Source organism: Balaenoptera borealis (genome assembly GCF_965194805.1).
Source record: "Balaenoptera borealis genome assembly, chromosome: 2".
Taxonomy (NCBI): domain Eukaryota; kingdom Metazoa; phylum Chordata; class Mammalia; order Artiodactyla; family Balaenopteridae; genus Balaenoptera; species Balaenoptera borealis.
This window is the reverse complement of record NC_138867.1, coordinates 153,565,135-153,592,145: the sequence shown is the minus strand read 5'-3', so window position 1 is coordinate 153,592,145 and position 27,011 is coordinate 153,565,135. Positions and strand designations below refer to the sequence as shown.

General features: G+C 44.9%; 1 protein-coding gene across 2 annotated transcripts in view; it reads right to left on the bottom strand.

Moving 5' to 3' along the window:
• Positions 1-27,011, bottom strand: part of WWC1 (WW and C2 domain containing 1) — a 148,903-nt gene that overhangs the window by 59,811 nt on the left and 62,081 nt on the right. For both annotated transcript variants that reach the window (XR_014241062.1, XM_082378755.1), the window contains exons 2-3: positions 15,295-15,404; positions 5,186-5,389 (exon numbers count right to left, since the gene is read on the bottom strand). Coding sequence is in view for 1 of the 2 variants with exons in the window: in XM_082378755.1 (XP_082234881.1) it covers positions 5,186-5,389; positions 15,295-15,404 (314 nt within the window). In the remaining variant the exon portion in view is untranslated. The remainder of the gene's footprint in view (positions 1-5,185; positions 5,390-15,294; positions 15,405-27,011) is intronic.

Genomic DNA, 27,011 nt, shown 5'->3' with positions numbered 1-27,011 from the left:
AGAGGATGGAAGGACCCCAGTATAGCCCCCAAACCTTAGAATTTGACTGGCTGACTTGGATTAAATTAAGAGAATTGGTTTTGAGGTCAGACACTCCTGGGTATAAAAGCTATTTCTGCCACTTTTTACCAGTGTGACCTTGGGGAAGATACTTTCCCTCTCTGGGCCTCAGTTTTCTTATTTGTAAAATGGGAACAACAATACCTTGCAAGATTGTGTGTGTGTGTGTGTGTGTGTGTGTGTGTGTGTGTGTAGCGAGGTTACTTTAAACATAAGTAGAGTGCCAGCATATTGCCCTGCAGAAATTTAATAGGTGTACATTAAATGTGAGTTCTCTTCTCCTTCCTCATGGAGCTAGAGATTGCACCAGAGATGACAACAAAGCCTCCAGCCCCAGGGCAGGGCCCCACCTGCAGCCAAAGCCCTACAGCAGCCAAGGCAAGGCGGCAAAACTCTCACAAGCCCCAGCAGATCATTTGAGTTAGAGGGAGGCATGTTACCTCACCGGTCTATCAACATGCTGGAGAGCTTGACTTGGAAGGCAAACCTGGCTTATAAAATCCAAAGAAAGTCATGAGGAGCCTTGGGTCATGCCTATTTCACTGGGATGCTTGGACTGGGCCATTCCTCACTGGTTTGCATCTTAGAACTAGTGATCTGAGATGACTCCTCCTTTAACATTCAAAATGATGATGTCTTGGGACTTCCCTGTAGGTCCAGTGGTTAAGACTACGAGCTTCCAATGTAGGAGGCACAGGTTCGATCCCTGGTCAGGGAACTAAGATCCCACATGCCGCGTGGTGAGGCCAAAAAGAAAAAAAAAAAGAAAAAGAAAAACCAAAATGATGGTGTTTTTGAACCTGATGGAGCACTTAGTAGTGTCAGAAGTCATATGATAGGACTGTATCAATTCCTACCACGAATCATGTATTTATTCTTATTGGTTCCAGGGATCAGTTAAAAATCTTTGTCATTTCAAATGCCAATGAATTAATAATATCAAATAAATATTGTCATTATTTATTGGGAGCTTAAGAATGTGACAAGTACTATTCCAAATACTTTGTATTTAACTAAATTAAGCCCCATAACAACTCAATGTGATACTATTATTACGTCAATTTTATAGATGAAGAATTTGAGGCAGAGAGAAGCTGCATCACTTGTGCAAAGTTACACAGCTAGGAAGTTACATATCCTGGATTTGAACCCCAGCAGTCCAGCTCCAGAGTCGACATTCTCAAAATGTATTTCCTGTCAAGAGAATATTTATTGAGCCATTAATATGTTCTAAGGGAATTGTGCTAAGTGGTTTATCTAGACCAGTGGTTTTCGGCTGGGGGCAATTTTGCCCCCCTAGGGCAGTGTCTGGAGACGTTTTTGGTGATCACAACTCTGGGTGGAGAATGTTACAGGCATCTAGTGGGTAGAGAGACCAGGAATGCTGTTAAACATCCCACAACACCCAGGACAGCCCCCACTAGGAACACTTCATTCCTGTCACTTGACTCTTTTTTCCCGACCTTACCTTTATACTTTGGAAACCTTCTATCTACAGGAAATTTGAAAGCATAATATAATGAATACTGATGGATCCTTCACTTAGATCCACCAATGTTTAACATTTCCCCACATATATTCTGTCTATCCCTCCCTCCACTCCAGTTCTTTCTCTCAGTAGGATGCCTGGTTCATAGCAAGCCCTCAAAGAATGATTACTGGAAAATGGTGGCGAAAGACGAAAACCTATCCCATATTCAAAACCATCAATGTATCATTGATCTGCTCATTTAATACTGACACCATAATTTTTTCATTTTTTTCCCCCTGGACTTTTTTGGAATTAAGTTGCAGACATGATGCCACACACGTGTCTTAAAAACAGGACCTTCTCGGGACTTCCCTGATGGTCCAGTGGTAAAGGATCTGCCTTCCAATGCAGGGGACGCGGGTCCGATCCTTGGTTGGGGAACTAAGATCCCACATGCCGCAGGGTAACTAAGCCTGCATGCCACAACTACTGAGCTCACAGGCCTCAACTAGAGAGCCCGCGTGCCACAAACTAGAGAGCCCACACACCCTGAAGCCCACGCACCACAACTAGAGAGTGAAAAAACCCGTGTGCCACAACTAGAGAGAAGCCCGTGTGCCGCAATGAAGACCCGACACGGCCAAGAAAAAAATACAGAAAATAAATAAATTAAATAAATAAATAAATAAATAAATAAATAAATAACAGGACATTCTCCTACATAGCTACAACATCATTATGATAACTAAGAAAATTCTCCAATTGCCTGAGAATATCTTTTATGGCTGCTTTCCCCTCCACCCAGGGTCTAGTCAAGGGGCAAACACTTCACTGGGTTTATGCCGCCTTAGGCTTTTTTTTTTTTTTAAGTCTAGAACAGTTTCCCCTCTTTTTGTTTTTTCACAGGATTTTTTTTTTTTTTGGAAGTGTCTAGGCCAATTAACTTGTAGGATATTGCACATTATGGATTTGTCTAGCTGTTTCTCCATGATTTGATTCAGAGTAAACATTTTTGTCAAGAATCCTCTGTTAAGCTTTTATTGCATCACACCAGAAAGCACATAATGTCAGTTTGCCTCATTATTGGTGATGCTAATTTAGCACCTCTGTAAGGTGGTGGCTGCAGCTCTCCTGTGTAAAAATACATTTTACCCCCCAAAATTAGTAAGTTATTTGTGGGGCAATACCTTGGGTCCATGTATACATCCTGACCTCCAAAACAGGAAGGTTTGTTTTTCTATACACTTGTCACTTTTTCAGACTGCAGGATTTTAGAAAGAAAAACATCCTCTACCTCTTTGAATCTGAGTTTCACGAGCAATATTAATATCTCCCTCCAGGGCTCTGGTAAGAATAATGCTATACACTGAACAGTGTTCCCCCCAAATTCATATGTCGAAGCCCTAACGCCTAATGTGATGGTATTTGGAGAAGGGGCCTTTGGGAGGTCATTAGGTTTAGATGAGGTCATGAGGGTGGGGCCCTCATGATGGGATTAGTGACCTTATAAGAAGAGACACCACGCAGCTTGCTGTTTCTCTTTCTCTCTCTGTGCCCCGTGAAGACACAGTGAGAAGTCAGGAAGAGGGGTCTCACCAGAACCCATCCATACTGACATCCTGACCTCAGACTTCCAGCCTCCAGAACTGTGGGAAAATAAATGTCTGTGTTGAAGCCACCCACTCTGTGGTATTTTGTTATGGCAGCCCCCAGCTGACTAAGATAGATTAAGTGCTAAAACCCTCATGATGATCTCTAGGACATTATTTGACCTAGAAACAGCTAATGAGTGTAATCCAGTTCTTTTCTATAATCTGAGATTGTTTTCTTTCTTGAATTGCCAAGGAAAGGGCGGGGCTAGGACAGTGAATAAACCACTTACAGTCCTCCTCCCAGACCAAACTTCTCAAAGACAGGGGGAGTGTTCGAGGACTCAGCCAAGCCACAGACACCCTGACACTGTGGCCTAATGCTGGCCCTTTGGCCCACAATGCAGGTGTTGTTGGGACAGACGGAACTTATATGTTTGCAACTTGGAACTTATATGTTTGCAACTTATCACCTCTCGCCAGCTGTAAGACCCTGGGCATGTTATTGGTCTTCTCGAAGCTGCAGATTCCTTATCTGTTACAGGAGGATATTAACTGTGCTTGCCTATAGAGCTGTTATGAGAATTAACTGAAATAACATATTCAGACTGCAGGCTAGCATGTAGTAAGCACTCATTAAACATAAGAAAGTATTAGTTATTAAAAAGAGTGGTAGGGACTTCCCTGGTGGTCCAGTGGTAAAGAACCCGCCTTCCAACGCAGGGGACGCGGGTTCGATCCCTGGTCGGGGAACAAAGATCTCACATGCCACAGGGCAACTAAGCCGGTGCGCCACAACTACTGAGCTCACACGCCTCAACTAGAGAGCCCACATGCTGCAAACTACAGAGCCCTTGCGTTCTGGAGCCCGCGTGCCACAACTAGAGAGAGAAAACCCGCACACCACAGCTAGAGAGAAGCCTGTGCACCACGATGAAAGATTCCGCATGCCTCAACAAAGATCCCACGTGCTGACGCAGCCAAAAAAATAAAAAATAAGATAAAATAAATATTATTAAAAAAATTTAAAATTTTTAAAAAGTTAAAAAAAAGTGGTAAATGACCAAACAAAAACCCTCAACACATCAGAAAAGGTCAACGGGCTCCTTGAAAGCTACTGATCTGGCATTTCCCTATGTTGGGAATGAAGGACTGGGGACCCTGGCATGCCTCTTCTCCTCCTGCAGAAACCAGGGAGACAGGAAATCTCCTCCACTCGGAAATAGCGACAGCAGCGTATAAGCAGACGTACTGTGATCCGTGTTACGAACAAAATAAACAGAGAGCCATTACAGAGGTTAATGCTGGGGAAGGGAGTCTGTGGATGGGGATGTCAGAAGCAAACCTCTCAGAGGACATGACCTGAAGGAAGAGACTGGAAGGGTGAGAAGGAGCCAGCTGTGCAAACAGACCAATAGAAAAGCTTCCTAGGCAGGGGAGCAGCAATTACAAAAGCCCCAAAGTGGAAAGGTGCGGGGCAGGAGAGGGGAGCACGATGTACATATTCAGCGCATCTGGAGCCTAGTGAATGAGAGCCTGCAATGAGGTGGGAGTGGCCAGCAGGGGCCTGATCACGTGTGGCTGTGTGGGCTATGGCAAGAGCAATGGGACAAAATACACATAACATAAAACTTACCACTTTAACCATTTAAAAATATACAGCTCAGGGGCATTAAAGACATTCATACTGTTGTGCAGCCATCACCACCATCCATCTCCAGAACTTTTTCATCTTCCCAAACTGAAACTATCCATTAACCAAGAACTCCCCACTGCCCCCAGCCACTGAAGGGCTTTCAATAAGAAGACAGGTAATAAGTCTGGCATTTTGAGATGACAAATGAATGAATGGAAATGGAATGAAAATGGTAGATGAATCATTGTAAAGCACAAGTAGGAGCCGGAAAACAGTAGAGAGGGTGGTGGTTTGGACAAGGAGTGGAGATGAAAGAAAATAGGTAGATCTGAGAAACACTGAGAGGCAATAGAGGCAAGACTCAGTGTGGCCATTCCCTCCTCCCTGTAGTTGTGTTTGTGGGTGTCCTGGGGCAGGGGAGGTACTCACAGCTGACCTGGGAGCCCAGCTTGTGCTCCCAGACGGCATGCAGCTGCTGATACTCCTGCTGCGCGAGCTCCAAGCGCTGCTGCTTCACCTGGTAGATTTCCTTTTGTGCACTCAGGGCCTCCTGGGCCACCACCAGGTAATCCTTCAGCATGTGCTCCTGCTCCCGCCGCCATTGTACCCGGGGATCCTCAATCTGAGTGGTTTCTGGAACAGACCCCAGAGACCCTAGGTTAGCACCTCACAAATGTCTGTTGAGTTGGTGGCCTGTAGAATCTACTACCAGAAAACAAAAAGCATAATAAGTAGAAAAATCACAATAAATGTGAATGGGTTAAACTTACCTATTAAACAACAGAGACTCTTCCTTTGGATTAAGCAAACAAACACACACACACACACAAACCAGGATCAGTTTACAAACCTGAAGTCAGTCTGTCTGGGAACAGCCAGAGGAAGGACCAGATATGAGTTCTAATCTAGACAGAGAGGCTCAACAACATTATAGACGCTTAAGGTCATTCATTTTGGCAAAGAGTAAAGGAAAGTGAAATAACTGATATTTCAGAGGATATGAAGAAATACTGTGTTGGAAATGTAAATTAGAACAGCCTTACTAGAAGGTTATCTGACCATGAAAATCAAGAGCCTTAAAACGTTAATACCCTTTGTCCAATAATTTCTCCTGTAGTAATTTATTATAAAAAGCAATAAATTCAGGCAAAAATGCATTTGTATAAAACCATAATAATCATCAAGCACTTATTTAATGTTTACTCTATGCCAAGCACTATTCTAATTACTTTATATCTATTTACTCCTCCAATCCTTACATTAACCCTATAGGGAAGATTCTTTTCTTACCCCTGTTAAACAAAAGAGAAAACTGAGACATAAAGAGGTTAAATGACTTGCTCAAGGTCACACAGGAAATAACTGCTCAAATAAGTATGCTATATTTACATAATACACTAAAACAGCCATTAAAAATAATGTCTTCGAAAAAAATTTTTAAAAAACCAGAAAGGTGCTTATGATATAAAAGTGAGTAGAAGTACTGGGTGCAAAACTGCATAAATAATTTTGTATTTATCAAAATACATATGTACATTCTCAAAAAGATTAGGAGGAAACTTAGCAAATTATCAACAGCAGATATGTCTTCATGGTAGGATGCCTTTTCTTCGTTCTTTTTTATTTTTTAAAATTATGTGTACAATAAATATGTATAGTGATAACTTGGAAAAAAGTCAGAAGACAAAAAAATTTTTTAAAAAGGGTAGCTGGCAGCTGAGCAGACCTCAAAGAGGTCAAAACCATGTCCAAGAATCAATGCCCGTTGACTGTCAACTCCTCAGTCATTTCCCAGTTGGTGGGTGGGGTAAGGGGCGACTAACACACCAGAAATTGTATAATCACAGCCATATGGTGAATCCAGCCTGTAGATAGGTTTTGCTTAGCCCAAAGAACTTTATTAATTTTGAACTGATTACTGGTATGTAAAAACAAGGAGATTTATTAAAATCCTGATCTCTGGTTTTTCTTTTCTTTTCTTTTTTTATTAATTAATTTATGGCTGTGTTGGGTCTTCGTTTCTGTGCGAGGGCTTTCTCTAGTTGCGGCAAGCGGGGGCCACTCTTCATCACGGTGCACGGGCCTCTCACTGTCGCGGCCTCTCTTGTTGCGGAGCACAGGCTCCAGACACGCAGGCTCAGTAATTGTGGCTCACGGGCCCAGTTGCTCCGCGGCATGTGGGATCCTCTCAGACCAGGGCTCGAACCTGCGTCCCCTGCATTGGCAGGCAGACTCTCAACCACTGCGCCACCAGGGAAGCCCTCTGGTTTTTCTTGATCATTCAGAAGATCTGGCCACTGTGGGTCCACAATTTATCTGCTTCATTCATTTACGTCATGTGTGTGGCTCCTGAGGGCTTTGAGTTTGTACCTCCTTTTGCAGTCCCTTTAGCTCTCAATCCTCCTGAATAGGCCCCAATGAGTATTTCCAATGAAAGAAAGAAGAGACGGGAAGAATAATCAAAGAGGTAGTAGCAGGGCCACGTTCTCATGCCTGCCAATAATCACTGTGTTACAATGGGCAGGCTGCTTGACCCCTCTGAGTCTACTTTTCTAATTATAAAAGAGGATAATGGGCCCTGCCTCACTGCTTCCCAGGAAGCTGTAGTGTACTTACACCCAGGTAAAGTAAACAAATGATGGTGAGAGTAAAGCCAAAACTATTCAATTCTTCAAGCTCTCCTCCTCCCTTTTTCTGGGAAAGAAAACAAGGTGTGAAGATGGCTGGCAGGAGCCACAAAATTGCTTCCCACAAAGAAAGTTTTGCAACTCTTCAACCAAGTAAGAGGGAGGAACACTTGTAAGAGAAGAAAAAAAGGGGCAGGAGAGAATTTACAAAGCTGGGCTGAAAGACTGTGGGGTCCCATTTCCCATCAGCAGATGTGGATTCCCTCAGGGTTAGGGACTCCTGGGTTCCCCTCAGGGGCCCCGCACTTCTGGCTGACACGGGCCACAGAAAAGAAAAGAAACATGGCCAGGTTGCAGATGTTTTTTAAAGTTTGTCATATTTTAAAAAATTTACATTTTTGGGAAAAATATTGAAAAATACAAAAAAAGAAAAATCTCACAATTCCACCATTGCAAATTCGTAAAGTAAGAAATGGGAGTTTAAATCTCTCCAATCCTACATCCTAGAGGTAACTGCCGTTAGGAGTCTCACACACTAACAGATATTGCCCTCTGATTATATACAAACCTGTTTATACATACATATCTACACACACAAATTTATTTTTAATGTAAAGTGGCCCATGTCATGTATATTGGTCTGCAATTTGCTTTCATCTCCAAATGATATATCATGTTCATTTTCCCTTATAGGTACATAAAGATTTACCTCAATTTTTAATTTATCCTTTTTTTTCATTTGTACCATTGCTTTTATTTATTCATTTATTTTTTACTTACCTAAATCATTTAAATGGTTGCATAGTATTCCATGGTATGGTACTAACATTTATTTATGATAGGGCTTTACTGGTCTCCCAGACCACTACCAGGAAACATCTGGATTGTTTTCAGTTCTTTTGCTACCACAACCAATGCTGTAGTGAGGATTCCTAAAAACATACTTCTATGAACATGTGCTATTATTAATTCTGTAGTGTAAAAAGAGGAATTCCTTAAAAGAGGAATTACTGGGTCAGTGGGTATACACATCTTAAATTTTAACAGGCACTACCAAATTATCTTCCCAAAGGTTGTACCAATTTTTATTCTCACAGACAGCCTTATGAGAGTGCCTTTTCCCCCAGACTCTCAGCAAAACTGCTTTAAAAAAAAAAAAAAAAAGGTTGGTACTTCATCCAGTACACTGGGTCCAGTCAGCATATTATAATTAGCTATGGAGCTTCAAAAAACAAAAATAAAAACAAAAGCCTGAATTCTGCCCCCAGAACACTTAACATCAGAGTTTCCAAGAGTAGGGCCCAGGCATTGGCAGTTTTAAGCTTCGCAAGGTAACTGCTGTGCAGCCTATGTCCAAGAACCCCTGTTTGCATAGTAGAATCACTGGGGGAAATTTTTTAAATCCCGATGCTCAGATCCGACCCCTGGACAATTAAATCAGAATCTCTGGGGGTGGGAAGGAGGCAATGGTGACCCGCAAAGTTCCGCAAATAATTTCAACATATCACCGAAGGTTAGACCTGCTAAGAGGTGACAACACCGGTGGGCTGAGCAGTCACTGAAGATGGCAGGCAAGGCTGGCAGGTGCGATGCTGAGCTCCAGATAGAATCACCTGCCAGAGGACTGGCTGAAATGCTGGGTCCCTGACAAGTGCCCTGGGGCACCCCTGGATGGATCCTCCCCATGGTGCTCCGGGTTTAATCTGAGAGTGGCGCCCTCCCTTTGGAGGCCACGTTCCTTGGAGTATAAAAGTACGTGAGAGCCTTAATTGAAGGCTGGCTTGGCTACCATTTTTGGTGACCCAGGCTTTCTTCTGTAGCACAAACCAACACAGATAGATGGATGCACAGACAAACACAACACACAACCCCACACCAGAACACTGGTTTCAACCTGGTTGCATGTTGGAAATTACCCCCGAGATTTCCATTTAATTGGTCTGCAGTATTAAGTGGGCATCAATACCTTGTTTAAATCACCTTTATTAAGGCGTAATTTAAATACAATGAAGCACAATCATCTAAAGTGTAGACTTGGATATGTTTTGACAAACGCATACACCATAAACTACCACTTGTTTTCAATGTGTAAATGGTTCCTTTACCCTGCGGTCCTGTGTCAGTCACTTCCACCCACTTCCTCCCTCCGGTTCTGTCTTAGAACTTCATGACAATGGAATCAAGCAGTATGTGCTCTTTGGATCTCACCTCCTTCACTTGGCATAAGGCTTTTGAGACTCATTTAGGTTGTATCAGTCGTCCATTTTTTGTTATTGTGGAATAACAGTCTATTGCATGAATACAGCATAATTCACTTTTTGATAAACTTTTGGGTTGTTGTTTGAGATTATTATGAATAAGGCTGTAATGAACATGCGTGCACAAGTCTTTGCAATGTCTGCATTTCGCTTAGGTAAAACTATCTAGGGGTGGAATTGTTGGCTTGTATGTTAATTATATGTTGAATTTTATAAGAAACTAAAAAACTGTTTTCCAAAATGGTTGTTCTGATTTACATCCTCACTAGTAGTGAATTAGCGTTCCAGTTCCTCCACGTCCTCCCCAACCACTGGTACTGTCAATCTTTTTCATTTTAGTCATTACAGTGCGTGTATAGTGGTACCTCGTTGCAGATTTAATTCCTATTTCCCTAATGACTGATTATGTAAAGCATATTTTTATGTGTTTATTGGCCATTTGTATGTCTTCTTTAGTGAAGTGTCTATTTAAATCTTTTGCTCATACTTTTTATTGGGTGGTTGGGCTTCTTACTATTAAGGTGTAAGGGTTCTTTTTATTTCTTGATATGGATCTGCTGTCAGATATATGTATTGCAAATATTTTCTCCTTATCTGTAGCTTGCTTTTTCAGTTTCTTAATGGTCTTTTGAAGAGCAGAAGTTTTAATTCAATGAAGCCCAATTATTATTACTTTTTTCTTGTATGCTTAGTGCTTTCTGTGCCTTGTCCAAAAAACCTTTGCCTACCCTAAAATCTTGCAGATTTTCTCCTTAGTCTCCTTCTCGAAGTTTTCTAGTCTTAGCTTTTATGTTGAGGTCTGTGGTCCGTTCTGAATTTATTTTTACATATGGTGTGAGGCGGGGGGAGAAGTGGAGATGTATTTTTTTCCATGTGGATACCAGTTGTACTAGCAACTCTTGAAAAGACTGTCCTTTGGGGGCAGCTCCCTAGGTGGTTGTAAGGAGCTGTGCTAACTGCTGTTCATCCTGAACTGGTCACACTCTGAGGGGTCCTCCCAAGCCCAGCCCCTTCTGCTGACACTCCACTTCCTTAAGTCCACCTCACCGGAATAGATAACTTTACACCTGGGCAGGTTCTTAGCGATGTCCTTGGCCAACTATTTTTGAGTTCTTGTTCTTATGAAAGCTAAACATGGACACAGTTTCATCATTCAGCATGTCACGAACTCAGCTACACACAACAGCATCCCTCTGTCCCCTTCCCCCCTCATGCCCCCTCTCCCCAAAACGCAGCTACTTCCAGTAAACATTTAGCCGACTGAGCGCAGCCATCATTGAGACCCAGTTCTTCAGCCTCCCCCAGGCTCCAAACCTCTACCTACAAACACACTTCACACTCACTCTCCATACAGCTCACACGTTCACCGCACTTCACACATCCCTCACCCCACCGCCTCTACCCATCACACGCCTGTTTTCTACACGCACCACATGCGCACCCACATGACTAACACTATTGAATTCTCTAACGGCTTGAACAACAATTGTCTTAAAAACAGCTAAACATCTGGAGAACGTCCAACCTTGTCACTATGGAAATGAATGCAAATGAAAAACAATGAAGTAACAGTTTAAACCTGTGATGAATTTATCGAAAAGTAACTGGCCCCATACTGACTGATGAAGGTATGAGAAAAATAGTACCCTTATTGCTGTGGCAATACAGATTGACACGATCTTTTAGAAATACTTATCAAACTAGGAAGAGGTACCAGAAGTCTCACGAGTGTTTATAATCTTTCAGTTAGCGATCCTACATTTGGAAATACAACTCCAGGAAAGTATCATAGAAGAAAAAAGCAATATGCATAAAGATTCTTCCCCTAGTGTTATTTATTTATAACAAACAAATGGAAAGAACCCAAAAGATCAGCAATAGGGGGGTATTATGGTACACTCATTTTATATGTTAAAATGTATCAATACATCTATTTGACACATTAAAAATGATAAATATGAAGACTAGGTAGCATCTCTCAAATATTCATGACATAGTATGAAGAGAAAACAGCAGAACACACAATTTGGTCACTGATTAAAACCATCTAATCATGCTGGATGTACACGGCAGTGGGAAAACTGAATACAGATAAATGAAATAATGAAAGCGGGTTATATTTTGGAAAGAGTTGTCCATATTTGCTGTTTCCAATGCCTCCCCTCCGTTTTTTTTAGACTCACTCTAGTCAGGCTTTTTCCCCTAGTCCTTGTCCAAAGCTGCCCTCCAAGTCAGGGTCACCAGCGTCACAGGGGTTTGCTAAATCTATTGGTCAATTCTCAGTCCTCTTCGTACTTGATCTGTCAGAAGCATTTGACAGGGTTGACACCTCTCTCCTCGGTATGCCTCCTTCACATGGCTGCCAAGACGCTCTCGCTTTCCTCCCATCTTTCCGATCACTCCCCAGAATCATGACTGGTTTTCCTCTTCTCTGTACCCTCCTCCTGTCTGAGGACCCCATGGCTCATTCTTTGATTGTCTTCTCTCTGTCTTGACTTATTCCTTTGGTGATCTCATCCAGCTTCATGTCTTTAAATACTCTCTATATGCCAACAACTCCCAAATACACATCTTCAGCCCAGTTCTCTTTTCCAAACACCAGATTCCTACATCAAACTGACCAGCGACACCTTCTCTCAGGTGTGTAACAGGCATGGAAGATGCGACACATCCCAATGAACCCTTGTTCCTTCTTCCTAAACCCACTCCTCCTGCAGTTTTCTCCATCCAATAAATGGCAACTCCATCCTGCCAATTGCTCAGGCCCAGAGAGGCTCATTTATCCCATTCTTTCACACCCCACGTGCAATCTATCAGGAAGGCTTGTTGGCTCTATCTTGAAAATACCTCCAGCTTCAGGCCACTTTTCACCACCTCTACCACTACGGCCTTGGTCTGGGGCACTGTCCTTTGTCACCTGGACTGTTGCAATCATCTCTTACAAGTCTCCCTGCTTCTGCCCTTGTTCCACTAAGGTCTATTCTCAGCAAAGCAGCCAGAGTGACCCTTTTAAGACATAAAACAGGTCACGTGCCACTCATCTGCTAAAAATTTTCCAATGGCTCCCACCATGTTGAATAAAAGCCTGAACCCTTCAGGTGGACCACTGCCCACACTCTGCTGGCCTGATGCCCCTCTCCCCGCTTCCTCACGAATTCTGCTATATGCACACCTGCGTCCTTGCCATCCCTCAAGCGAGCTAAATGTGATCACGCAGTGGAGTTTTTGTTCGATCAGCTCTCTCTACTCGAAACACTCTCCCCACCTCCTTCAAGTCTTAGCTCAAATCTCATTTTCTCGACAAGGTTTTCTTCCTGAAGACCTTTACCACTGTCCCTCCCCGCCACCCACAAAGGCACCCCAGCACACCTCAGCCCCATGCTCTGCTTCCCCTTTTCCCATAACACTGATAATTTTCTAAAATACTACATAATCTGCTTACTTATTCTGTTTATTTTCTGTTTCTTCTGCCAAAATGAAAGTTCTGTAAGGACAAGGATCATTGCCAGTTTGAACTCTCACGTACCCCACGCTCCCAGAACAGTGCCTAGAACATTGTAGGAGGTCAACAAATATTTGCTGAATGAACAAACGCTGGATGGTGGATTTAATTTGTTGCTCAATTCTATTGTGTCTAGAACTCTTAAGAGAGTAATTTCAGTCAGTGGACACACAGAGGATTGGTCTGAGCTCACGGCTCTGAGTGCTTGGGCCTCGATGGTCACATACATACCGCATCTGTATCACTGGCTCCGTCTGCGGAGGGGGTACCCTCCGTCCAATGAGAGCACCTTGCAGCCAAAAGAAAACCAGTAGCCCGATAGCTGGTAAAACTACCAGAGAGAATTCTTCCTATTGTGGTTCTCATCTACTCACCTCCCAACACATACCCCCATTTCTGCCATCATCCCCTCCAGAATAAACTCTGCCACTGCACGATACTCCATCCTTCTATCTCTCCAGCAACTCCCAGAAGCACCTGAAAATCTCACTCCCACCATCGGATTTTAATGAGGGGGATGCACTCAGCAATTACAAACAGGAAAGGACTGATTAGGGGTCCTGTACATCAGTGTTTAACCCAGCATACCGTGCAGACCTCCAAGCATTAACCTCATTCCCCACACATACTCAATTAGGCATATTTACTTCTCATTATCCCGTATGCAATCATGAGTGCTAATAAAAACCTCGGCTACCACCAACAATGCAATTAATGCCATTTAGCCGTCTCTCAGAAACTCTCCTATGCTTTGGTGCCAACAATAGTCTGCTCATTCACCCACTTGGTCGTGCATTCATGCACGTATGCCCTTTTCTATGTAGCAAAGGTCAAGTGCACACCTACTAAGTGCCTTACCAGGCAAAGGCCTGGGACTAGACAGGTGAATTAGACATTGTCCTGCTCTAGAAGAGCTAGTCTCGGTAGGTAAATGGTTATACTACAGAGCGACGAGGGGCACAGCAGAGGTATGACCAGGTGCTACTGAAACCCAGAGGAGGAAGTGGATGGAGAAGCCCAACTCCACTCCCAGCACCAGTTCAAATCCCAGCTCTGCCATGTTTTGACTCTGAGTGTTGAGCAGTCGATTTCTACCTGTGAGTCCCACTTCTAAGGCGGGGATAATCACCCTAGCATGCCACAGGGAAGCTGGGATGATTGAATGAGTGATGTCTCTCCAGTTCCTCTCCCAGCACACAGCACAGAGCGCACACTCAGGAAACAGGGGCCACTGGGATTTGGCGCCCTAATCTCAACCTTCAGACACGTGCCTTTGCATCCCATTTTCCTCTTGCCTGAAAGGACAAAAAGGAATCCCACAGTTCAGAAGGTGGAGAGCGAGACAGAAACATCGTCTTTCCTCTGTACACGTGAACAAATGGGGCAGCGAATTTCCGAGGACAGGAATAGTCTTGGCCGAGAAGGTGCGTGATGGATGAGGCCCAAATACACAACAACTCTCCCCGGCTGGGGTACCTCGACCTGGGTTCTTCCACCTGTCAGACAACATGCTTCTTCCTGTATCAGCCTATGCCTCCATCATAGTCACAGAGACAAAGACACTAAGAATCTTCCCTCTGGGTCAGGATGCCTGGAGCACAGATACGACGTGAGGGTGGGCTGAACGGTGTGATGGGCTAGTGGCACATACAGTCAGACCACTCCATGACAGACACATACGTGTGCATGCTGGCTGCTGGGGACCTGGCTTTGGGGGCAGCGACTGCTCCAAAATGGTCTGGCAATGACAAGGACACATCTACCTTATAGGAAAAAAAATCTGTATGTGTGGAAATCAATATATGTAAAAAAAGAATATATGTACATATACACATAAACACACATGACTGGGAAACTTCTGGAGTGATACACAAGAAATTGATAGCAGTGGTTGCCTCTGTAAAATCGGGGAGATGGGTTGTGAGAGGTGGAGTTTTTAGATTCTATTTAAAATCCTTCTGAACTGTTATTTATATATGAGCATACATTATCTATCTATATCTACATTGACATCTCTGTCTAACTCTATGTGAAACAAAACACAATCTGGCTTCATGAGTCCCTGCTGGTAGCTCTTCCAGACTTGGGGGCTGGGCAGGAGGTAGAGGGATGGGCAGAGGGGATGGGAAGGGAGGACGGCCAGGAACTTACTGGTGTTGTGGTCTATGAAGTAATCTCCAACCTGTGGGTCATACGCCTCTTCCCATCCCAGCGGCAACTCATCACTAATGCAGTCAGCAAAGGTGAGCGGTTTGGTGTACCTGGCAAGGGAGAGGAGAAACAGATTCCATCAGCCCACGGTCCCCAAGACCCCGCAACATGTAGCTGCTCTCAACCTCCCTGCTCCTCTGCACCGACCCACCAGATCCAGAAGCTTTGCGCTGTGACACCAGCTCTGCTGTCCCCGGGAAGATGAATGCATAACTGAAGCAGCAGGATTAGAGCACCTGGGAGGGAGGCGGGGAATCTGCTCGGCTCCCAACTTTGCCACAAACTGGGGAGTGATTTGAGCAAGTCACCTGCCTTCTCTGGGCCTCTGTTCCTGCATCTCTAAGTGAGGGGGGGGGGGGGTCACAGGAAAGGGCTCGAGGGTCAAGTCTTACTTCCGGACTCGAACTCCAGCCCTCTCTGGCTGCTCCACCTGCAATTCACTTGTCCACCAGAGCCCCAGCCATCCCCCCGGCTCTAGCCCATGTCTGTCCTACCTCCTTCCCCTCTGGAAAACTAGCTTACGGCAGCATCTAGAATAGCAGATGTTCCCTCCTTGTGAGTTTGGCCAAAAACCGTATTTCTTTGCTTCCTGGGCCGATTCCCAAATGCCTGTACCCACTGCTGTCCTTCCCTGCAAAATCCAGGCCAAACTGATCTTTTAGCGATAACCACCCTCTAAGTCACCATATTGTGGGGAGTGAGGTGGTGGTAATCACCCAGTCTTGGTGGCTAAGTCAGATGGACAGACAGACAAATCACCCAACGAAACAAACAAAGGTTTTTCAAGGCTGGAAAACACCATAAACCCTTGGTCAAGCACTTTAGCCAGTGTGCAGGGAGCCAGGAATCTAGGTACACAAAAGTCAGCCTGAGTGGCGCCCCCAGACGGCCCCTTTGGTTTTTCCCCATAGCTGTATCTGCCTAAAATACATATTCTAATATTCTCCCTCTCCTGTCTGCTCCCAATCCCCTCCCAATTCTGGAAGCCCAGAAGGCTCTGCTTCAACACTCTTTAGACAGATTGGCAAACTGAGGTACAACGGGAGAGGAGGAAAGATGAGTGGGACAGGGTCTAGGATTCCTGATTAAGAACTTCCCTCCAAGCCACAGGAAATGACTCTCCCATCTTGTGCAATCTCCTTCCCTCTTAAACCCACTCCAAATCAAGCTTAAAGCAAAATATGTGGGGAAAAAAGAAACACTGCAAGAGCCCCTGGTGGATAGACCTGGTGTGTTCATGTGCCACTATATATCCAGGGTCTGGTAGGCTAAGAAAAGTATCTATTGACTGAAGGAATGGGTAGCCCCAAAGCTTCTGTTAGTCAGTAATTTACTGCTGTATTGTGGGAGACAAAGGATGAGGCAGAGGCGTATATGATATGCAACAGACTAAGCCCTATCCAATAAGGATTCAATAAGCATTACTTACCAGCTGTGTGAGTATGGCAACTTACTGTCCCTCTCTGAGCCTCAGTATTTTTATCTGAAATGTGGGGATAATAATAACTCTCCAGGTTGTCAATGTTAAATAAAGTCATGTTTGTAAAAACATTTAGTGCAGAGGCTGGTGCAAATGGACGCTCAAAGGACATTCTTCTCTGTTTCCCAGAAGGGGAAACTGAGACTAAGAAAGATTAAATAACATTCTCGACGTCCATAACAATGACAAAGCTGGGATTTCAAGCAAGGCACTCTGTCTTCAGAGCCCCTGTTGTGAGCCAAAAGGTTCTCTTGAAAGTTGACATCTTCAATGCATCTCCTGAGCCCCACGCAAAATTACAAGCCACCGTCTTGGAGTAAAAGAAGGAAGAGGTGGGGAAGACACAGGTGATTTCCTCGGGTCAGAAGGCACTTCATTCAGGAGCACCTTTGCCAACCTGGATAAAGTTTCCGCAAAGCTGTCTTCAGCCCACTCCACCACTCCACCCCAAGCCCTGCATAGACTTCAGAAACAAAAGACCATGTCCCTCAGTACTCCTCCTCCTCCTCAAACTACTGTAAATGATTTGTTCCCACTTCCTGATGGAGAATGAAGACCAGTGACCAACAGCCAAATCTCATCCAACATCATTTCATCTAACACAGCTTTGAAAAGGCCTCTGAAGGAAAACTCCATACAGAGGTATACTCCTCCACGGCAAGTGACTCTATTACTGAGGACAGATAAATCTGGGAGGGAACAGGAATGCCTGAGCCAACCACAGTCAGACCTTTGTTTCTGACTCATTCCTCTCCCTGGGCTCAGCCCTGAGAAGCCCCACCTGCCAGCCTGGCTGGGGAGATGGGAATCTTGTTAGTTACACTTTGCAACCTAGAAAATCAGGAAGATAAAAGATACATATCCTCTCCACAGCTCCCTGAATCCCTGTGTGGATCACCACCTTTCAAAATTCTTCCCTGGGGACGAATTAAATGATTTCATCAATGGTGCATCTAAGCAACAGAATCTTATGTTCCCCACGATCGGTGCTCAATAAACATTTGTGGAATGGGTGAATACAATAATGAATACCTAAGAACAAAAATTAATGGTGTGTTCTATATTTTGCCAACATGGAAGGATGCTCTTAACATTCTATGAGGAAAAGCAACATTGTTGAACAAGATATATACAATGGAATATTACTCAGCCGTAAAAAGAAACGAAATTGAGTTATTTGTAGTGAGGTGGATGGACCTAGAGTCTGTCATACAGAGTGAAGTTAAGTCAGAAAAAGAAAAACAAATACCATATGCTAACGCATATATATGGAATCTAAAAAAAAAAAAAAAAGATACTGATGAACCTAGTTGCAGGGCAGGAATAAAGGGGCAGACAGGTAGACATAGAGAATGGACTTGAGGACATGGGGTGGGAGGGCGAAGCCAGGGCTAAGTGAGAGTAGCATCGACATATATACACTACCGAATGTAAAATAGTTGGCTGGTGGGAAGCAGCAGCATAGCACAGGGAGATCTGCTCCGTGCTTTGCGATGACCTAGAGGGGTGGGATAGGGAGGATGGGAGGGAGGCTCAAGAGGGAGGGGATATGGGGACATGTGTATGCATATGGCTGATTCGCTTTGTTGTGCAACAGAAACTAACACAGTATTGTGAAGCAATTATACTCCAAAAAAGATCTATTAAAAAAAAAAAAAGTTACAGGATACTGTTACAGTATATGACATTTTGCCTAAAATGCATATATGTTTGTAGAAGAGGAACTGGAAAGATATACATTAAAATGCTATCTTGGTATAGGGATTTTAACATAATTTAACTTTTTCCTTTCTAATCATTTTTTTAACTAGTTTCTCTGTAATATTCCTATATCAGTTGGAATTAAAATATTTAATAATGGCTAATTCTAGGCCTAGAAAACAAGTTATGTACATATCATGTTCCCTCTCTGGGCCACAGGCACTCTTCCTTTATTTTACCAGTGAGAAAACACACCCAACGTCACGGAGTTGGCAAACACCAGAGGTATAACCTGAAGCCCCATTGCCTGATTACAGAACCTGAGCTTTGCTAATAAAAACTGACAAGACCAAGGGAGTCTCAGAACAGTCTGGAGCACAAAGGAAGCTATGCCCGAGATACAGATGATGAAGCTGGGCAGGGGGAAATCTGAAGCAGGCAGACGGCACCCAAGCTGCGTCCTATTTGCAACTTCAGTATTCTATACCTTGGTGCAAAGCTACTCAATACGCTTGGATAATGCACGACTGCTTCATGAAAAGACAACTGTTTCACAGTTACCACGACAAGGGATTCACTGAGCTCTGTGTGTGAGGATGGGGACTGAGGGAGCAGCAGCAGGTCTAAGACACCCAAAATGCATCACTTTTCCAGAAAACCATTAACTCCACTGATTGTTCCAGGCTTGGACATCAAGAAGTCAGACCTGAAGTAAATGTTAGATACAAGTATCAGTAATGTACCCGACACTGGATATCCTACCAGGGCTGAGATGCTGATTCCTGCCTGCAGTGAACACAGATATCGTGCCCAACAGGGATAAAGAAGAGGGAATCCAGGGGACCCAATGTTAGACGGAGGGGGCAAGAGGAGAAAGGAAGGCTTTGGGTTTGATATTCAGGCTTCCCTTCAAAGCGATCATGGAAAAAAAACCAGAGGGCTGATATCCAGGCTCCCAGAGCTCTTCCATGGGAAAGAGAAAAGCTTCTATTGGAAGACTACGCAACTTACAAGAAATCTGGACAGCGAGATTCTCTCTGGAACAAATGCCAAGAGGGAGATGAATTATTCAGTGTGCAGAGACGTGTCATTCAGAGAATCAGGATGAAGAGAAGCGTTTTTAGCTGCACAAGGATTTAAACACACACACACACACACACACACATATACATGTGCACACACTTCTCTTCCCAGAGAGAGGAACTGTCCGTTTAAACCAGTCTCCCCTGGGAAACTGTGGGTGCTTCTCTGGCCTGCAGTGCTTCCCCTTGGGCAAGTGCCAAGAATGTGAGCTGGGAAGAGATGTCTGCTTTCAGATGTGGCCAGGCCTTGGGGGCCTGCCTGCAACTCCCAGCCCCCATCCCCTGTTGAAGCGATTCGCCCCAATCCAGCCCGGTACAGTTCCTTCCTCCAGCCTCCAAGTCCTGGGCTGCCGAAAACCCAGATCGTGAAATCAAATGACCCAAATGCCGGAGGGGTGAGAGGGAAGGAGGGAAGAGCGCCAAAAGAGAACTAGTTCTGCCTCTTCTTAATTACAAATCTCTGAAGGAGCACAAACATTCCTGAATGTTTCACAACAGGCTCTCCTGGAAAAAAAAGGGGCCCGGATGTGTTGCCTTGGAGACAGGTAGGGTCCTGTGGGATCACCTGTCCAGGAACGCAGGCCCCTCGTCCTCTTTCCAGCTCCACATCGCCACGGCTGGCATTCAGTATTCAGACAGCGCGTCTTTTCTAAGGAGGCAGCTCAGGGAAGGAGCAGAAAGCCTTTTGCCAAGTCTAACACTGGGTGGTGATTCTCTTGGGACTGAAGAACGCATAACATATCTTTCATGTTCCTAGTGCTTCCCGAGCAATCTGAACGCTTCCCACAGTAACCTCTTTATCGCCGTCCAGCGGGATGCTGGCCCCCCCAGACCGTGCTCTCTCCGAGGGCCAACTGGGCGGGATCGCTTTCTAAAGGGCCCTGCAGACTGCATGCCAAGAACTGTCCAAACTTTCAGCCGAACCTCTCCTCCCAGCCCAGGCACAATGGCCAGGCCGGTTCTTCCCACCCCGGGGTGTTTCACACGCATAGTTCCCATAGCTCAGGATTACACAACTCCTGAGGACACGCCACCACCGGACCGCGGCAGAGCCCCAGTGCTAAGCAGCCCACACCTGCAAGGCTGGGGTGGCCGGAAGAAAGTGCAATCTTTGCAATTCTCCTTCCTCCCTTTAATTCGGTTTGGTGCAAACACCTTCATTCATTCCTTAAACAAATCTGGGGATTAAAAAAAATCACCATCTCCTAGTTGGTGAGGACGGCTGAGCACAGGAACCACAGCTGAACCGGAGCAAACACCCAGCTACAGAAGTGGACGAGACAGACAGGACATTGCCTTTACACTCCCGTCAGGGAGACACCCCAACCAGAAAATGAATCCACAGGATCATTTCAGAGACTCATGCTATTCAGAAAAGTATAACAGGGAGTGGGATTATGTGGAAGGGTGGGGCGGGGCAGGGCAGTCAAGGGAAGCAGGGGAAGCTTCTCAGAGGAGGTGATCTTGGAGGGGAGACCGGATGGTGGGAAGCATCAGGAACGGCCAGTACAAAGGCTTTGGGAAGGGATGATGGTGTGAGGAACAGAAAAGAAAGCCACGTATCTTCACATTATGAGTGATGGACTGGAGGTAGAGTGGGCAGAGGCTGGGCTTTTGGGGCTCTGGGGTCCCCGTTAAGACTTTGAGCGCCGTGCCACCCTAGTGCCGAGCTGCAGAAGGCGACCCAGAGAGGCTCTCTGACTCACCCTCTCCTCAACTCCTTTCTCCCTCCTTTCAATCAGTCCTCCAAGCAACAAGAATTTATTGCGTGCGCTTCCCTGGTGGTGCAATGGTTAAGAATCTGCCTGCCAGTGCAGGGGACACGGGTTCGAGCCCCGGTCTGGGAAGATCCCACTTGCCGCGGAGCAACTAAGCCCGTGCGTCACAACTACTGAAGCCCGTGCGCCTAGAGCCCGTGCTCCGTGTAACGAGAGAAGCCACGACAACGAGAAGCCCGCACACCGCAACGAAGACCCAACGCAGCCAAAAATAAATAAATAAAATAAATACATTTATAAATAAAAATTAAAAAATAAACTCAATCGGGCTTTAAAAAAAAAGAAGAATTTACTGCATGGACACAACAGCCTGGTCCCACGCCAGACACGACGAGGGCTAAGACACTTGAATAAGCCTTGTTTCTGCCTTCGAGAGCAGAGGGTCTGGCCAGGCAGCCGAGGCTTACGCTGAAAGCAGGGAGTGGCCCATCCCTGTGACAGCATGTATAGCGGTTACGCTACCTTAGACTGTGAACCCCAGGCAATGAGAGGATGCAGGGATAGTTAATAAGATGCTAGGTCAGCTGTACAGATGTGAAAGACCAAGGGGGTGGGAGAAGGGAGAGACTGAGACGACGGGGTGTAGGCGGGGGGAGGCTGGAGAAGGAAGTAGTCCAGGGAAGACGGTGGTGGGCTTCACGGCTAATGGGGAGGCCGGGTCGTTGCTACCCACAAAGGCTGCGGAATTGATGCTGGGCTGAAACCCACTCTCTGCTCCGTCTACAACCACAGGTGTGTTACTTAACCTTGTTAGTAGTTTCCTTCTCTGTGAAACTTAGACATTCCAATCTCATAAGGGTGTTGCAGGGATTAAATGAGATAACCCATGTAAAGTGCTTAGCACAGGGCCTGCCATGTAATAAGCCCTCAGTAAATGCGGGCTGTTAACAGCTGAGAGATTTCTGCGCTCTGCGCACCGTGAGAATTGTGTCATCTCTCATCTTAAGTTGGTTGGATGTGTTAGCTATTATCATATCATCGTCATCATCATTACTGTCCCCATTTTCCAACTCGAGAGATACGAGTGGTGGTTAAAAAAAAATCATAAGCTCTAGAGGGGTTGCCATGCAGGCGCCATCACTTACTCACTCTGTCCACTTGGGCGTGGACCCTAACTTGCCTGAACCTGCTTCTCCATCTGTAAAGTGGGGATGTTCCGAGTGACTACCTGCATTAAATGAGCTATGCTTGAGCCCACGGCACACAGGGCTCAACCAACATCACCTGTTCTTATCAGTTAGGTTTTATATCCCTTTCCATGATGAGGCAAAATACTTGTTCATGCTAATAGCCAACAAGCCTTGCACTGTATTCCACCGCCACCGCCTCCTTTCCTGGAGGACTTGGGACTCTGGTTTTTTTTGGGAAATTAAACCAGAGAGAGTTAAGAGGTGGCAGCTGGATTGGCTTTGGCTCTCAAAATGTGTTCTCTGAAGGAGGCATTTACACCAGGAATTTCCAAGTTTTCTTTCCCTCAAACACTTCCGTCCCTCTACCCTCAAAACACCTGTCTCGACATTCTGGTTATTCGACCCCCAGACTTCCTTGCTTCCCTACTTTGGTAGGACTGGTTTATCCAGAAGCTTTCTTGGTCTAGTCACTCCCTCTCATTCCTGGCATTCTCCTCTGGGGAGGGAAAGTTCCAGACAGTTCCCCCTACCCCCTTCTAGTCTTTAACCCAGGCTTCCACAAACCAGTGGCTTACCTCCTCCTGCTAAATCCTGCCTTCACTCTGCCCCCCCGAAACTGAGTTCTTGGGATCACACACCTGAGCCTTGGGCCTGTTCCCTTCCTTCGTCTCCATCCCCATGTCTTTATGCCTACTCATCCCTGGATACCCTCCAGCTCACTGACACAGTGGTGATTCTGCTATTCCTCTGCATCTCACTTGCTGGGATTTAAGATTAAGATTCTGAGAACCAGATCACGGATTAGCCTAGGCATGGCCAACTGACTACTGGGTGGCCAAATTCAGCTTATAGATATGTTTGTCTGTCTACTACAGTGCTGTGTTTTAAGAATGGAGCTAGCGTGCCTTTTGAAGGCAGGCACTCTCTAGCTGCACATAGTCCCCACTGCTCTCTAACATCTTTCTCCTGCATCTTGTCTTATCTAGAGGCAGCACAGAGTAGAAATTAGGAGCACAGGGCTTTGGAGCCAGACTCCTTGGGCTTACATCTCGGCTCTGCCTGTTTCTAGCTCTGTGACCTTGGGCAAGATACTTAAACTCTATTCGGCTCAGTTTTCACACTTGCAGAACAGGAGAAATAATAATACATTGATTGAGCATGGATTCTGTGCCAGGAACTGTTCCAAGCACTTTACATATGTTAACTCACTTGGTCCTCATAACAACGCTTTCAGGTAAGTACTGTTCAAACCCACCTTACAGTGTTCTTTGAGGATTAGATGAGATAATGGATGAAATATCACTTTGGTATATAGTACGTGCTCAATAAATGTGAGCAACTCATTATTATTTTCATTGCTGTCCAAATGAGGCACCTGATGCAGGGGTATTAAGGAATGTTAAAACTGAGTGTGATATCTGGGATCTGACAAATCAACTCCTTGTTTTATTGGTGAGAAAACTGAAGCACAGAGAGAAAGACTTGCCCAGAGCCACCCAAGGACCCAGTGGCAAGGCTGAGACTAAAACCTGGGGACCAACCCCAGGCCTGCATCACACTCATGACACCAAGAGATCAAGTCAGCCTGGCGCTGAGTTCAGCTCCATCTGAGATACAGCAATCATCTGAACAGGCTTCAAGAAATAGTTATTGATAGTATTGTCCTGGGCTAACTAACCCTGTTATACTGGAAGGAGAATTATCACTGGGCCAGAACCCGTATGAAACTATGAAGTTTCCATTCATGGACAGACAAGGTTGGGAGATGGGCCCTTCGTTTTGCTTGTTCCCTTGTTGGAGGGTAATTCTCTTAAAGCCCAGTACCACAGCAGAACAAAGCACTGGGTATACATGTTTGCCCTTCACCCAGCTCCATTCTCATTCCCGAATTGGGAGTTAGGCTAAGGAGGTTCTGTGCCCTATAGAAAGGGCCAACAGAACCAAATGGGACTCCCAGTTCCATCTTTCTTAGCTGTGTAATCTTAGGTATTCCTTCCCCAGCTCTAAGCCTCAGTTTCCCCATAGGTATAAAGCAGTCAAGAAAACCCGCCTCACGGGGCTCTGGTAGCACTGAACGAATTAGTACATTAGGAACAGCTCAATAGAGCCCTTGGCATGTGGTGCTGGGCAGATATGCAGAGCTCCTCCTTTTTGTATTTATGACCCTGAGGGCACTCAACCCCCAGCTTTGCTCCTTTCCAGTCCCAAGAGCTGGGTTTCCAAAGGGTCCTCCCAGGTGCTGGGCTGTCCAGGAGCTTCCAGCATGATGGACAGAGGCCAAAGCCACCCTTCCCTGGAATCTGGCCATTCCTGTTCCTTGAGCTCTGACCCTCACCCCAGCCATGCAGCCTGAGGAGCTGATCCTTCTGGAAATGAAACTGGCCATGAAGGCTTCTCTGGGATCCTGACCTGTGGCTCCTTCCATGACAACACAGTTTAGGCAGAGCATTGGAAGGGGAGTGACGAGATCTGGGTTTGAATCCTGATGTTGCCACCAGATGAACCAGGCCCTTGGGGAAGGCACCCACCCTCTCTGGGCTTCCCATCTGTAAAATGAGGGAGCTGAGATGTAGCATTTCTAAGGCCCCCTTTGCAGCTTCAACATTCACAAGTCTTCTATCTTGCCGGTCCCCAAAGTCAAGGGCCTTGTGAGGCTGCAATGAAACAATACATCTTTTGCTGAAGGTCAATTAAGTACTAGGCACTGGACCATATGCTCTATGTGAAATAAATCATGTCCTTTACCTTTACAACATTTCTGTGAGGCAGATACAGCCGCCCTCATTTGACCAACAGGAAATTGATGCTTCACAGTAATGCAATAATAATAATAAAAGCTGAATTTCATTGAGTATTTACAAAGTACACATAGACTCTGTTTCAACGATTCTGAGCTGCACATTTTAAAATACATTTTAGCATCTCCGAAACTGGGATGTGTGTTAGCACTGCTGACATCTTACGACACTGTCAGCTAGGCTGCAGTCCTGATGGAGCTGTCACCGCCCGTGTGTGCACAGACATCAAAGATGTCATGGGCTTGGGATAAAATCTCAGAGACAATAGTGGAGCACTTTTAACCCCTAGGAACCAAATGATTGTGGGGAAGGGTGGAGAAGGCAATGAACAGACACGTTTAGCAACATTCCCAAAGCAGGAGTGCAAGGGAGGCTACCACTGCATAATTGCCACGCTGGCTGCAGAGCCCAGCACCGGAGCCTCTGAGCTTCTCTGTGGGCTCTATAACAAGGCTGCATCACCAACACCCTTGAGGGCACCAAGGATGACGATATTAAAAGCACAGACATCAGTAATTCTGAGCTAAAAATTGACTCCAAAGAATTGGATTCGGAATGATAAGATGTATTAGGAACACTGGAGCTTTATTTTTGTTTAGGTATTCCTTTTTTTTTTTTTTTTTTTGGTATGTAAAAAAGCGATATGTGAGTAACAGAAAAAACCTAAGCTTGAAAGATTTATTTTGATGAGTATGAAATAAACATTCTAGTTAATTTAAAAACACTGAGTCATAATTTAATTGGTAGCACTTTTCCTTTCTTAGTGGCACATAAAATAATGGTGCTTCTTAAAATCAATGTTATGTTGATTTGTAATAACCTTACGCTAGAAACAATCCAAATGTCCATCAATAGGGGAATGGATAGACAAATGTACATCCACACACTGGAATACTACTCAGTGATAAAAAGGAACAAACTATTAACACACACCACAATACAGATGAATCTCAGAAATATACTGGGTAAAAGAAACCAGGGAAGAAAGAGACTGTACTGTACGATTCCATGTATGTAAAATTCTAGAAAATACAAACCAACCTTAAGGACAGAAAGCAGATCAGTAGTTGCCTGGGGAGGAGTAGAGGGAGAGAGGGATTATAAAAGGGTACAAAGAAAGTTTCGGGGGTGATGGGAATGTTTGTTATATTGATTATGAAGACAGGTTCATAGATGTATATGTGTATGTCAAAATTCATCAAATTGCACCCTTTAAATACATACAAGTTAGTGTGCTTCAGCAACTCCTCAATACAGTTGTAAGGAAAAAATAAAGGAAAACCCCATATTCAATACTATATGATATTAACTTATTTAAAATAATCTAAGTACTACTATTAGTTCCATTTTACAGATGTGGAAACTGAGACATAGAGAGGCAAGCTGATACATCCTGGGACACTTAGTTTGTCAGGAGGCAAATCCAACTGGCTTCAATTTTCAGCTCTGCCACTGAGGAACTATAGCCAAGTCCCTTCCTCACCCTGGACCACTGTTTCCCCGTTCCCACCATAAGAAGATGACACAGTGATCGCTAAAGGACCTTTCCGTACTGAGTTTCTAAGACTGTGTCCTAAGGAATTGTCCAAGGTCACACAGCCACAGAGGAATGGATCCTCCTGGCACTCAGGTTTCCTAACACTCCCTAGTCACCCTGGCCCATATGCACCCGTTCTCTGAACACCCCT